Source organism: Lynx rufus, unplaced genomic scaffold (assembly GCF_022079265.1).
Source record: "Lynx rufus isolate CCGP_SWC_20201006 ecotype Redwood Valley unplaced genomic scaffold, mLynRuf1.p SCAF_2, whole genome shotgun sequence".
Classification (NCBI taxonomy): domain Eukaryota; kingdom Metazoa; phylum Chordata; class Mammalia; order Carnivora; family Felidae; genus Lynx; species Lynx rufus.
Window position 1 is genome coordinate 30,742,738 of NW_025814834.1, and position 15,311 is coordinate 30,758,048.

Consider the following 15,311-nt stretch of genomic DNA (forward strand, 5'->3'; position numbering starts at 1 on the left):
TTTTTCTATGTATTTGCATTTATACTTAAGTACATGCAATTTTCACCGTTTGTTGCTACTAAGCCGTAAGCACCTTAGTGGTCAAATCTGTATTCTACACGACTTTGTATCTGTAGTACCTGGCACAGTGTGTGACACATGGAAGGTATTCATTAAATACTGGTTTAATAAATGAGTTATCTTTGGTTACTCCCCTTTATGTGGTAGATAATCAGATTCTGCCCGTATAAGAAAAGGTGGGCTGTGGGATTATTAATGATGTAAAGGAGCCACAACTACTAATCAAAGGAGATTGAACACAGCCTGAGGGAGATCTTGGGGGCTGACCAGCTATGGAACAGAAGTGTGAGTTAAACCAAAATAGACTGAGAGTAGTCAAATAATATAAAAGCAGAGCCTAAAGACACCTGAAGTTACATAAGAAGTTAAACTTCTCTCCCAGAAGAGACCCTTGCCTGAGGGTGGTAGGGAAAGTTTCTCAGGAGAGTTCAGCTGAGGCTCTGAGGTGTGAAAGAGCAAGATAAGGTCTGATGACGAAAGAGAGTATCTCTGTGAGTCTGGAACATGCATGATGAGGCTGATGGGTCAAGTGGCAAGAGACAAGCCTGGAAGGGCAGGCCATGAGAAGGTGATGGAGGGCATGATATGACTTGCTACAGATGCTGAAATTCGTTGCTGCCACAGAGCCTAAATACAGGAATGAACAAGTGTCTCATAAGTAGGCAATACTCTTCTTGAAATCCTCATTGGGGCGCCTGGGTGGCTCAGTTGGTTAAGCGTGTGACTTCGGCCAAGGTCACGATCTCGCGAATCGTGAGTTCGAGCCGCGCATCGGGCTCTGTGCTGACAGCTCGGAGCCTGGAGCCCGATTCAGATGCTCTGTCTCCTTCTCTCTCTTCCCCTCCCTGCTCATGCTCTGTCTCTCTCCGTCTCTCAAAAATAAATAAATGTTCAAAAAAATATGAAATACACATTTTTAATGCTTTTCTTTCTTGCCTGCATAAAGCAATTTTCATTCATGAACCTCAAATGTGTATGCATATAAATACACACAATTCATCTAATATAAAGTCATACTGACATTATCAAAATCAATATACACTAAGTGATTCTCACTATTAGTTGGCAATTTATCAGATATTAAAGACAAAATCTAGGCTTTGGCATATTATATTATGCAACATAGATTCAGTGGTCTATCACGCAGGAGCTCATCTTCAAATTTCCCAGGTTGGGTTTTAAACCTGTCCTTGCAATACACCCATTGCCTGATTTTTAGTGAGAAAACTTAAGAATTAAAGCCATTGCTAGAATGACCACATAGGCATTCAGTTAACACTGGCAGACTAGATTTTTTCACCAAAGTTGAAAATAAAAGGTCTTACAAGCAGGTAGCTTACAATCCCTCCAGGTCATCGGAGTCAGAGAGTCTCCGTCTTTTTCTCCACAACAAATTTACACATAAAACCCTTTCCTTAGAAGAGTGATTTTAAATTCTAGATCTCAATGTAAACTTTCCTAAAATAATGATGTAGGAACTGAAAAGCCTTATAGCTCTTTCCGACTATGCTGTTCACGAGGGGCTGCCATTATTTAAAGCTGGTAAACATTGTCCAGTGATGTTATTGAAATAGTTTCATTGCAAAAAAGTTCGCTGAAGACATCCTAAAGCTAACCATAAGGGAAAGAGGACGGAAGCAAGGCTCATATTGTAGGTTCAGATTTATAGGTACTATGTTTTTAGAGACTGTGATTTGCTTTTGCCCACGGTACATCCAAATTCATACAGTAACTGTCTGACTAATGATAGCATTTTTGTGTACATTTTATGTGTCCTTCTGTTTTCTGTGGCTCCTACTATTGCTCCTTGCCGGTTGCAGAGCTAATCCAAAGTTGGGTACAGATAGCTCAGCCCATAGTACAGTTCTGATGTCAAACATTCACTCTGTATTTATCAACCATCATGTAATCAGCTAATAACATTTTTCACCGCAGATGTTCATTCTAGCATTTAGAAACACTATTAGAATTGTCAGTTCCAAACCACTGTTTCTAAATGTACAAGACACATATTCCCCATGGATGGTGAAGTTTGAGAGTTCAGCCACATTTGAAGAACTTGACATATATAGAAATACGCTCTTCTCCTTGTAAAATTACTTTTCGCTTGTTCAAACAACTCAAAACATTTTAGAAACTATAAAATTTCTAAATCAGCACACACTTAAGCATACTAAATTTTATCTCCAAAGACAGACTGTCATATTCTGAACAACAAGGGAGACAGGATAACAAAGAATTTTGTTATTGAGAATTTTGTAATGTAAATATTAATATTTAAGGGCATAGGGAAAAATAAGTACCAAAATATACCACATCAACAAATGTGCACTGGTGCTCAAATAATTTGTCCTGTGCATGTGCATGCATATATATATATGAAAAAGAAATATAACACAATTAAAGTAAAAAATGTAATAAAGAGCAACTATAAATAAACACAGATTTTGTGACAGTCTGTATAAATTTGGAATGAAACATGAAATTTTGTATATAGAAGCGTATTCAATTCTGGTGGGTTTCAATGTCAGAAGCTTAAAGGAAAAATGACTAGTCTTGTGCCAAATTAGTCTTTCTGTTACCCATGCTGAATTTGGGGAAATTTTGAGAATTTTAATGATAGTTTAGGTTATTAAATCAGGCAAAACTGGTAGCAATGATATTTGAATTCACAAAGCAAGAGATTGCTGAAATGTAAGTTGACAGATCTGAGCCTCAGTTCTGTCATTGACCAGCTGGGCCTTTGGTGCGGGTGACTTTCCTTCTCTAGGCCTTAATCTACCCTTTAAAAAACGTGATATACTAGAGATATATACTGCTCCACTTGGTTTTAACATTCTATTATTCCACCACAAATGGAGAGTTGAAAATCTAACTGAAAGAGAGAAATTGCATTTTAATTCAGGGAACAACTGTAGCTCATCTGCAACCCAACCCTTGAATGTAGCATGCACGTGCATGTGTATGTGTAAATATATTTCTTCATAGCTGTCTATTCAATTTTGCTTCGATGACTTAAACACATTTCAACATAGGTTACCTACTATCTAAAGTGTTTCTCATATTCTTGGCCAGCTATGACCAACCCTGTAATGCCACCATGTAGACTTGGACGCCATCAAGAAGATGAGACTGTTAACAGCATTTGTTTATTTATTTATTTATTTATTTATTTATTTATTTATTTATTTGAGATAGAGAGAGAGGGAGAGGCAGAGAGAAAGGGAGGGATGGAGGTGGGGGAGAGGGAGAGGGAGAGAGGGAGGGAGGGAGGGAGGGAGGGAGAGAGAGAGAGAGAGAGAGAGAAAGAGAATTCTAAGCAGGCTCCACACTCAGCATGGAGCCTGACACAGGGCTCTATCTTACGACTGTGGGATCATGACCTGAACTGAAACCAAGACTCAGACTGTTAACTGACTGAACCACCCAGGGACCCATGACAATCAACAACCTTAATTTCTCAACCCCACTACCTACAAATTTATCTATGCTACATACATCACTGCTACTTTCCCTATAATCTTGGCTCATCCTCTTCAAGGCCAACTGCTATAAAACTACAGTCTTAATCCTATGCCTTTAACACTTTCCTCTTTCTTCATTCTCTCACAGCATCTCTTTCCTCTTAGTCTACAAACATGGTTCGGTGTTTCTTGTTGATAACAAAGAGTAGAGGAATCAAAACAACTTAACTTCTCTAGATACATCTCTTTTCTTTCTCTTAATGTTAACTTTCTGGAAAGATCACCTGTGCTTCTTTCTACCTCCCATTGCTCCTCAAGGCATGCCACTTTATTCTCTCTTGTCTGTCAAAACTCCCTCTCTGCTCTCTTGTCTGTCAAAACTCCCTCCACTGAAATGATAACTAATGGCCATCTCTCAATTTCCAAACCTAGTGCAACTTGGGCATCTTCTCAAAACTTCTCTAACCTTGGGACCATTTCCTCCTGGAAATGTTCACCTTCTTGTTCTTCAGAGATATGATCTGTTTACAGGATATAATTCATCTAGGCTATCACTGAGTCTAAACTGACCAAAGCCTTCACTGAAAAGTGAAGATCAATCCTCTTGGCAACTGCAAAGCTATCAAAACAAACCGGGCCCATCACATCTGCCATCCTCAGTCATTTCCCAAGAAGAGAAACCCCTGGTCATCCATTGCCCTCTGAGCTGCCACCTTACACCACTCTGGCCATATTCCCATGTGATTCATGGTCCCACTTTCCCCTCCATCCCAGACTCCTCCATTTGCCTTCTTGAGTTCCCACTATCCTTCTATGGTTGACAAGATGCCGTTCACTTTCAACCTGTTCTCTAAAAATTTCCCAGCCTTAGTTGAAATCTACCTCTCCACTAAGAAATCTATTTCCCTTACAACCCTCATTCTCACCCATATCATGCTGGTCAGGGTTGGGAGGGGGCTCAATGACGTCTTTACTTCTCATTTCCACTTTCAAGTACAATGGTCACCTATGCGCATATAAAATCCCTACTCCTTCCCAGCTCATACCACCCTGCCATACTTCCCTCTACTCCTGCCTCTCATTCTACTCTACTACCTTCACTCTCATGTGACTTAATACTCCACAGCTCTGGCACATATGGGTTTCCTCTCTATCTACCCTATTTCCATCTTATCATTCTTGTTATCAAAAATACTTTCCTAAGCAAACCACTATTCCAAGGAGAATAAGAGGCATGCATAAAACCAGGACCTACACTGTAGGTTGGAGCTAAGCCCAGCGAAACACTTGTGAGATCAGCAATTCCCAGCCCACATGAAGACAGGTGATCAAGAAACGTTTGCTGGGGCGCCTGGGTGGCGCAGTCGGTTAAGCGTCCGACTTCAGCCAGGTCACGATCTCGCGGTCCGTGAGTTCGAGCCCCGCGTCGGGCTCTGGGCTGATGGCTCAGAGCCTGGAGCCTGTTTCCGATTCTGTGTCTCCCTCTCTCTCTGCCCCTCCCCCGTTCATGCTCTGTCTCTCTCTGTCCCAAAAATAAATAAACGTTGAAAAAAAAATTAAAAAAAAAAAAAGAAACGTTTGCTGTTGACTTTGTCATGCAGCATAGTTATAGCAATAGCTGGATGATACACTGAGAATCAAATTGGATCTTCTTCCTCACTCACCAAGTTTAATTAAAAAACCCTCACAAACTCAAAGCTCTATTTCCTAAATATGTTTAATTTCCTTTCCATTTCCATTGTGATTCACTTGAACTTATGTCCACACCATCTCTTATGTGGACTCCTGCAATGGTCTCTTATTATTGTCCTTGACTTTCTGTTTTTCTTTTTGTCCTTCAAGTCACCACAGCAAAGTAATAGTAGTAGAATATAAAACTGGCCAATCCCCTTCTTTAATCGGTTTCAATTGTCTGAGCCTGTAGGATAAAATTCACATTTTTCCATTTGATAAGAATTCTGCATGATCTAATGTCTGCTTACTGGCTCAACCTTGTATCTGTTACTCTCCACTTTGCATTTGTGACACACTGAAATCCTTATAGTTTCATGAACATACCACGATGTTTCAAATTGTCATAACTTTCCATATGCTTGAAATGTGTTAGCTTATTGACCTTTTTTATTTCTCAAACTTCTATTTATCTTTCAAATCCTGCCATGGAAGCATTTCCTTACTGAAACATGACAGCCCTCCCCCAATCCCAAGCAGAATCAAGCAATATTTCCTGTGAGACTTCTGCATTGTACTCTTTAGCACAGACGTACCAAACCAATATGTAATTAGGCATTTATATGTCTTTTTCCCCTACCATTTCATAAAAAAATTTTTCTAAGACAGAGACCATGTCTTATGTCATTTTCTATCTCCAGTACTTGATATAACACCTGTCACAGAATGGGCACTTAATAAACATGAGTAGAACTGAAATAATTAATTTTGAAATTTGATTTGTAAAAATATGTAGACTCTATCTACTCATGAAATTCAGAGATGCACACACTTGCACCATATCTGAGTAGCAAAGACTCTAACCGCATTTCTAAGAAGGCTGATAGATTTATTTCTAATTCAATTTGATTCATTGAATTTTAGAGACCAGACTATTCAGTAACCTTTTACAACATAGGAAATACCAGAGTCGCTTCATAATCAAGTTTGTATAGGAAGAATCCTATATATATTGCTATTTTTTAATAACATCCTGAATCCCATGGAAAGGTAAACCAAGCTGGAGGATGTGAGAATGTATATATTTCTCGTGATGAAAGTTATATTTAACCAACATAACAAATGACCAAAGCTTAGAAATTACCTAATAAAGATTTTTGTCCAAAACTATAGCCATATAGTGTTACCTTAACCAACTAATGAGGAAAGAAACAGAGTTTAAGTCCACTACCTACTGACTCTAAGATTTAGGTCCTTATCAACAATAACAATAAAAAGCCACAAAAAGCAGTATCCAATTAAGACTCACGAAAAATGACCATAGCTGGTATTCCAAATTTTAAATGCATACTTTAATTTAGATAGTCTATAAAAGTATGAAATACTAAGACTCAACAAAATATATGAAATGCCACTTAATAACACATTGCTCTTGTATTAAAGGGACTATCTCATCACCTTTTGCTTTTAAGAGCTCTACTCTAGCTCTTTGGAAAGATCTAGAGATTTCTTTGGCCACATTTGAACATTCGAAATATAAAGTTTACACACAATGCATTTAGAACAGAATGTAAGGTCTGCCAAGTTGGCGACTTGCATATTAAACTTTTGGCCTTTGCCTTAAGGATACGTGTCACATGCACATTTGCTATAATTTATACACAATACATGCACATCACATGCATATTTTCTTATACATCTCTTAACTTGGTCTAACTTTCATATAAATATGTTATAAATACAAATAATTTATATCTACATACACGCATACACACATGTAGGGAAACAGAGGCAAAAATGATGAGATCAGATGTCTCTCCCAGGCTCACTGAGTTACTATGGTAACTTACCATAAGTACTTATGGTTACTTATTTACTTATTCCATAAGTAACCATATGGAATATATACTTATATTCCATATAAGTATAAGGAATACTTATGGTATTCCTTGTTCAGCTGGAGTTTACCAAAGGTAAGCAAGAATTCATGGGCTATCTTGATGTGTGTGTTATGTCTTCCAACTAGAACTGTATTCTTCTCAGTTCCTGGGACTGAAGTGTTAGGCACATGCTGGTGGAAAATCAACTGGCCAGAGCATAGGCTTTACTGCACAGTATCTTGGTTCATAACCTAACCCGTACTAGTTACCGTCTGAGAGAGCAAGTATTTAAATGCCCTGAGCTTCAGCCTCCTTACCAGTAAAATGTAACATATCAAATACTTACTGGCTTCAAGGCACCTATACAGAGATATCCCCTTAGACTGTTAATGAATATTTGCTCATTAATTGATAAACTTATCTCAGAGAAGGTCTGGACTTACTGCCAACCGTTACTTTTACAGACTTGCCTGTTTTACAGCTATATAGACAGGTGTTTGAGAATGTAAGAAATTAAAATAGAAATAGGAAAGCTTTTTAGTCCATTTTGCTAATTAATATGTCAGAGCTCATAAAGAAGAACTCATCGGCTTTCTTCAGTACTGCATCATCTTAAAGAGCTGGGTCAGCAAAGATCTCTGCAGACAGTCAATACATATTAAAACAGTTCCAAGCAGTAAATCAAAACAAAAAAAATTAAGACAGAGTAAAAAAAAGTAAAATTTATAAGTCCTTTCTGTCGGAATGTTGAGGAGCATTAAACTATCAGTTTAGGTGTCAGCTCAGAATGTAGGGTGCAGGGAAGGAAAGATTGCCTTCTCAGACATAGTTTACGAGACTGTGTACAGTCAAAATTAAGGTATAATTTAAAAAAAAAGCTACGCCAAACTTGATGTCATTTTCTTCGGATTCTAATGTTCCTTAGAGTATTTAAATCATCAAAAAAAATGGTTTCATTGCTTTAAATATACCTTTTGCTGAAGTTTCTTTAACCCTCTGCATTTACTAACATTTGGGTTTCATCATTCAATGAACAAGATAAGGGGAAAAGTGAAAGACACCTTTTTGACTTTTAAGGCTCTCTGAAACTTGTGATTTTTCTTAAAGGAACCAATTACAAGGCATTTTGTTCTTAATCTGTCTGAGATGTCTCACCATTCCCTAGACATTGACACCTTTTATACATGGAGGAAGACCATACAAGATCAACCACAGAATCATCCTGCCAGCTTCCTAGCTAAGGTCTGAAATACAATGCACTCAGGGGAAACCCCTGAGGTAAAATGTAGAAAAATCTCAAGAATACTGAATTGAATCCAGAAGGAGTGAGGGCACACTACATTTTGGGCCAAAAATGTTAGAATGATTTATCTTACCTGAGCCTTTGATTTGATCAGAGTTCTGAAGAATCAACCATTTAAAGCTTAAGCCTGGGAAAGGATGCCAAAAATATTGTCACAAATTTGGGAGGTACCCAAGGCAGACCAACAGATGGAACTTGGCACGAAATGGCTCTCTACACTCTCCGTAGCTGACTCAGAAGAAATTTTAACTCCAATGAATTTATTAAAATGTTGAATATCATCCCAAATAAGAGGATGGATGATAGATTTAGGGCAGCACATACAATTTAATTTAACTTCCTGATGGTCTTGGATAGTATGAAAGCTGCCCACATTTCTATAATTAAAAAGAGACACAGGGAGATACTCTCTCTTTTTAGCAAAAGAGATAATCACCTTTTTTACTTAAATATTCTGGAGAAAAAGATTTAAGGGAGAGAAAGGTGAAACAAAAAGACACCAAATGATCTCTTTAAACACTGGCGAGACAAGTATGATCATGGAACATTAGACATTATAATCCAACTAGTAACTTGCTTAGCGGTCACAGACTGTAGCAGAATGAGACTTCAGTTATACATTAGGTGCATTTTGAAAATGATTTTGTAACTGAAAGACATTACCAGAATCAAAAGGACCCTTAATCTTTCACTGTCACTGCCACGACCGCCACCAAAGCCTCCCCAGAAACTGCTCTGCATGCATGTGGCACACATAGGGGAGCGGCATTTTACGCGAGGAATGAGTTTTTGAGGATCACTATAAATTCAAGACCAATTTTCCAAAGGAAATAAATGTAAAAAGTGGGGGAGGTTATATTCTTGGAGGATATAAATTTATAACCTTAGTTGCAGATTTTCCTTTAATGTGGCTTTGTATTTTCTCAGAACTGTGTCTAATGTTTTAGAGTCCGTCTTAATGTTAGAGACATTAACTGTCTCACTTAATATAACTCTAGACTGAATAGTATTAGGCGATTGCCTCTCTGCTGTGTTTTCTCTGTTTTCTGGTTGTTCTCAGCATTTGCACTGATGTCACAGATGGCCAATGAAAAGCTCAGTGATGCTGTGAGAGGGCACACGAGTACTCAGAAGTGTAAAATAGTGAATGTTGTATGAGCAACTCATTAGTGACCAGAAATCTTTAAAACACCCAATATATTTAAGCATCATGGTTCACACGGTCTAAAGACTGTTGGTACTATTTTTATCAACCAGCTGGAGTAAAGCTGCCATGTGGAGCTTACAATTAACCTACCTGACAGATTTTAAATTATGCCACTTTTGTCATTTCTTTTTTAATTTGGAAGTTATTTCAAGTTTTGAACTTAGGGTAATTCTTTATTAATATGTTTTATATCATACTATACAAAGACATATTCCATTTACTAAAATACTGTAGCAATTTACTACATTGCAATTTATTAAATTCAATTTACTAAAATACTGAGTTACTAAGATGTTCTCATTTAAAAAGAGTGGCAGTAACTTTTAGTTACTGGCTAACAGGAATTTTTTAGGAAATTAAGTAAGATCAGAGTAAGATTTGATTTTCTGGAAAAAAGCCAGGAAGTTTATTTGCTCATTTTCAAAAACCAAACTGATAATGTCTTAAAAATTGCTTTTTTTTTTTTTTTTTTACCTTGAAGCCTACGCCAGTACATAAAAAGGCTTTAATCTTCAAGGGTTAATATGTGTAACAAAGCTCACTACGGCAGTACCATTGAGGATGCATTTAAGGTGAAAGTAATACAGGCCATCCTTGGGGTTCCTTGGTCATGAGAACTTCGCTTTCAGGCTCCTAAAAACACTTGTAGTAGTCGAGGATTTAATGGGCAAGGATGATGGGGAAAAGCAGCATGTTGCAGTTTATCACTTCCACAAAAATCTTTTCTTTCACAGTGATCTAACCTCTTAGGCTCTTTATTAGGAGGAGCAGAAAAGAAAACAATCTAAGAGTTGTGAACCAGCCCTTCCCTGCTGTTATCACAAGAGAATATGGAAAAAGAGGAAAAGAAAAAAAAATCATAATCTTGCCCTGGAACATGATAGAAGTAATGAAGCATCAAGGCCACTTACTGCTGGAAACATAATTAGCACATAAATGCAGGAGACACTCGGTGACAGGAAAGACTTCTTTGTTTCAGAAACAGGGTTGGGGGGGCATGTCAACAAATTGTAACCCTTCTGTTATTTGGAGTGGCAAGCCTAAGAGTAAAATGGACACTTTCTCCCAGATAATGCACCCATAGAGGAAAGGGATCTCACTGTAGTATTTGCTAGCTTAGTAGCTTTAAGTGTTTTCAACTAACGTGAAAAAGCAAGGAAGAAGGGCATAGAGACAGAAGCAGGCCACTTGCTAATGAAGGGAAAGTTTGGATTTTTGCCATGAAGGTATCACATACATAACACAGAAAGATCCAGAAGACCCTTAGGGATCCCTGTGGACTTCCTGTAGAACCTCTAAGGAAGGTTCATTCATTCCTCAGTCAAAAGAAAGATAAGATAGCCATCTGGGGTGTGATTCCCTTTGATGACAAGCAAAAATATTATTCCTTTTTGAGGGCAGAGAAATGATGACACTTTTCTTATTCTGGAGCTCTTTGTAACGTGCAACTCATCACAGGAAAGAGTTTCAAACTTCCTTGGATTTTCCTTACAATTTGTTTGTTGTTTTAAGTGTTCAGCTGGCTAACAGGTTTAAGAGTTTGGGTTTTAAAATTATTAGTTTTTGGAAACCTTTATTCTTTCCTCTCAAACATTTTGAGTCAGCATACGTTATGCCACTACACACACAGCCAGGCAATAATTCATCTTTGTGGAAGTCGGAGACATCTCATGTATTAATTAGCAAGCCTTTCAGTGACGAGTGGATGGAAATAAGTTCCAACTGCTACTCAAACGCAGCCAGCAATTTCCAGGAAGGAGGATCTAAAGTCAGCTATGAGGAGTTTCTTACCCGATTTGTGATCAGCCAATGAGTGGACTTTGCTTTCATCTGGCACTGAGAAGAAATAAAAGAGACAAGGATCAGGACTGCTTGTAAATCAGCCATTTTTTGAGCAATAAATTGATATAGATTCATAAGTTAAGTCCTTTACTGGAAAAATTTTGAGGAAAAAAAGTGTTCCCCAGACTACCTGGGGCAGCTCATTTCTACTGGTAGATATTTCAAAGGCAGCTATGAAGAAATATATATATATATATATATATATATATATATATATATATATATACATTAGATCATTTATGAATATAATTTCACTTTCTTTTAATTTTCAGTACTCTCAGCTCTTTTAACTGGGCTATGGTTTTCATGCCTGCACAAGGAGAAATTAAACTCAAGGGCCTAGAGATGTACAATATATAATAAAATTCTTTGAGTGTAATAGCTATACACACACACACACACACACACACACACACATATACACACACACACACACAATACTCCAGGACTGGACTTCTATATCTGGTCAAAATGGAGTAAAAGGAAACAGATTTACAATCCCTCTTGAAAAAAAAATTAAATACATAAAACATGAAACAATGGCAATTAAGATTTTAGATGTTAGGCAGCAGAGACAGAAAACAAGTGAGGTGAATCTACACTTGTTCTAGCTTATCTTCTGGAGAAAGTTTCCAGGGTGTGGTATAGGGAGGGAAACACAGCAGAGCTCAGTAAGCACCCAGTCTAAGGACTTCGAGCTGGATGTCCAGGGAAGCTAAGGTAGGCGTAGTTTGCTGGCAGAGAACTGGAGAGTATACAGAACTCTTTCTGAGATCTGCAGAGAATCGCCTCACGTCTCCAGTTGAATACTGATGATTACACACATGTGAGGAAACTACCCACGACCCGGAAAAGAACCACCCAAAAGTATAACAGGAAAAGTGTCGCAAGTTCACACAGAGCTGGGAATAGTATCTATTCCCAATAGCCAGAGTAAAAAGCTTCATAATTGAGGGCCATCAGTTAGAATATGAAGAAAAATGTTTCGGTAGTGAAAAAACAATTAACCCCAGATAACATAGCTCTGGTGAAATGCATACATTTTTGAAAGACGCAAATTACCAAAGCTTATGTAGGAAGAAATATATAAGCTGAAAGACCCTATAGTTTTTTTGTTTGTTTTTAATGAATTTGTAGCTGGAACTTTCCCATATAAAAAACTCTAGACCCAGATGGTTTCACTGATGAATTCTACCAAACATTTAAGGAAGAAATCACACTAATTCTATAGAAATTCTTTCAGAAAATTCAGAGGAGGGAATATTTCTCAACTCATTCTACGAGGCTGGTTTGATGTTGAGACTAGCACCAGACAATGACATTATATGAGAGCTATTACCTAGTATCCCTAAAAAACATAGATGCCAACGTCTTAATCCTTAAGCACGTCTGCATGGGTTATCACTTCAATATTCAGCAACAGTTGTTCATTATTTTCTATGTGCCATTGACCAAGTTAGTCTATAAAAATCTGGTGTTCAAGGACTGAGCAAGGTGAAGTGAACTTTGCTGACAACGTTTTTCCTAACACTAGACTGGTGTCAGAGGAGTGCACGTCTCCTCCCTTTGCCTACACCATGAAGTCATACTTCACCAACCTAGTCACATATGTAGATCTTCCTGCTCCCACCTAGCTCTCCTTTTCTAAGCTATGACTTTATTTTTTAGATAACAACACTACATGTCTGCAATTTTCCTAGTGTTAACTTCTTAAAAATCTTTGAGACTTTTCTTTGTACTTCTAGTTAGAGATGTCCGTCCATATTCCTCAGGTTCCAATTGTGTGCCAAATTCTAGCTTTCTCAGGTTAAAAAAAAAAAAAACTTACAGTGGAATCTACAGTATAAAAATATTGGAAAATGACCATAATTAAAAAACAATACTACTAGTGGCTAATACTAATTGAGCACTTGTAATATGTAGCTTCTGTCCTATGCACTTTATAGCTAATAACTCATTCAACCCCAACAGCGACCTGTAAAGACAGGTATTATTATTATCCTTTATTATTGTACTTTACAGATAAAGAAACTGAGGCATACTTCACAAATGAAAGATCTAGAACTAAAATACTGCACTCTTAGCCATTCTACTCTATTTGTGATAAGTCACAGAAGAGTTTGTTATATTCTTTGAATATGAGTAGCATGAATGTAAGAAAACATTTTATAAACACTTATATGTCAGGAAACTAGTATCCTTTATATTTGAATATATGTTATTAATAGAAGTCTTTCTGTGGTGAGAAATATCAACAAGTGTTAGCTGTAATTTTCTTTAACATGTTTGGAAATTTGAAGTTCTAATGGGTTCAAGCTAACATATTCATCCCCATTTCACAAATGAGATACCATCAGAGTTAAAATCCAGACTTGGAAACTTGCTAGTGAAATGCAATTTGTTATAACTCCCCGAGCCTCAATCTCATCATATATGAAATGAAGATAATATTGGGGCATCTGGGTGGCTCAGTCAGTTAAACATATGACTTCAGCTTAGGTCATGATACCACGGTTCATGAATTCCAGCCCCATGTTGGGCTGTGCTGACAGCTAAGAGCCTGTAGACAGCTTTGGATTCTGTGTGTCCCTCTCTCTCTGCCTCTCCCCTGCTCATGCTCTGTCTCTCAAAAATGAATAAATGTTAAAAAAAAACATTTAAAATGAAAATAATACTGTTTCCTCCAAAGTCTTAAAGTGAAGATTGTATGTGTAAATTTATGCAAGGTACTTAGAAGATCATATAGTAATTGCTTAATAAATGTAGACTACCATCAGCATTATTAACAGGGACCTAAATAGAAAGGCAGTCTAACATGATAGCTAATAATGAGATAGATGTGGGTTGTATTTCAGCTTTACCAGGCAAGTTACTAAGTTCTTTTCAACCTTACTATCCTTGTGTGAAAAAATTAGATAAAAACACTACACAAGGAGTTGTGGGACTAAATGAAAAAAAAATGTACAAAAACACTGAGCACAGTTGAAGGTACTTATTTCTCAATAAATGAAAACTTTTGATACATGAAAATTGTGAGTGGTAGCAGTTGTGAATTTGATGGTGGTATTTAGGATTTCATGTACCTGGGATTATAAAGGACTAGAGGTGAAAATATTTGAGAGAATACTATGCCTTCAGGCAGGCACTTCGAAGCGTTATCTCCATGGATGATCCCACGTCTGCAGCAGGTCTTATCTCTCAGTTTACCTGTCTCTAGTTCATCTTGTAGTGTAAAAAAAGGCAAAGGAAATATAGCACTCAGACAATATAGCCTTATTATGTATAGTTACTCTGAAAAAGGGATTCATACAAAGATAGGATTTTGTTATTTTGCTTTTGTCTTTTTTTGATAGACATAAGTTATCCCATTAAATCTAAGCCAACTTAAGTATTGCACATTCCTCAGCCATATTAGGTTAAACATGGTACTTCCTTACTTTTTGACTGCACACTCTATTATTCTTAGTGGGAATACTTATCATTATTTTAATTGACAATTTGAAATTCTTTAGAACACTATTTCAAAAAACAGTATAGAAAATCCAAATGGGTGATAGGCATAAAAATTAGGGGTCTTTCTCCAAAATATTCAGTGACACAGATGTCTATCTTTAGGACAGAAGATAAATGAATAAACATAATAGAAAAGAGAGGGGACTGTAATGACTTAATTAATAGAATACACTTTATTTAAAAGGTTAAATTGGGAACAATCATCTTTTATGCACACGCTTAGTGCTGGGAAGTGATTTAAATAATAGTAGCAAATGAGAAAATGAGGTAAAATTACACACACTACCACTACTTTTTTTTAAAATGACAAGTGTTATAATTAATACTCAACTTCCTTTATAACTCACATTACCTTAGAACTACTATAAAGT

At 37.1% G+C, this 15,311-nt stretch overlaps 1 protein-coding gene across 4 annotated transcripts in view; it reads right to left on the minus strand.

Annotated features, from left to right (window-relative positions):
* The window catches only part of PARD3B (par-3 family cell polarity regulator beta), a 1,011,734-nt gene that overhangs the window by 339,223 nt on the left and 657,200 nt on the right, over positions 1-15,311 (minus strand). For all 4 annotated transcript variants that reach the window (XM_047084837.1, XM_047084838.1, XM_047084839.1 and 1 more), the window contains one exon: positions 11,377-11,421. In XM_047084837.1, coding sequence (XP_046940793.1) covers positions 11,377-11,421 — 45 coding nt within the window. The remainder of the gene's footprint in view (positions 1-11,376; positions 11,422-15,311) is intronic.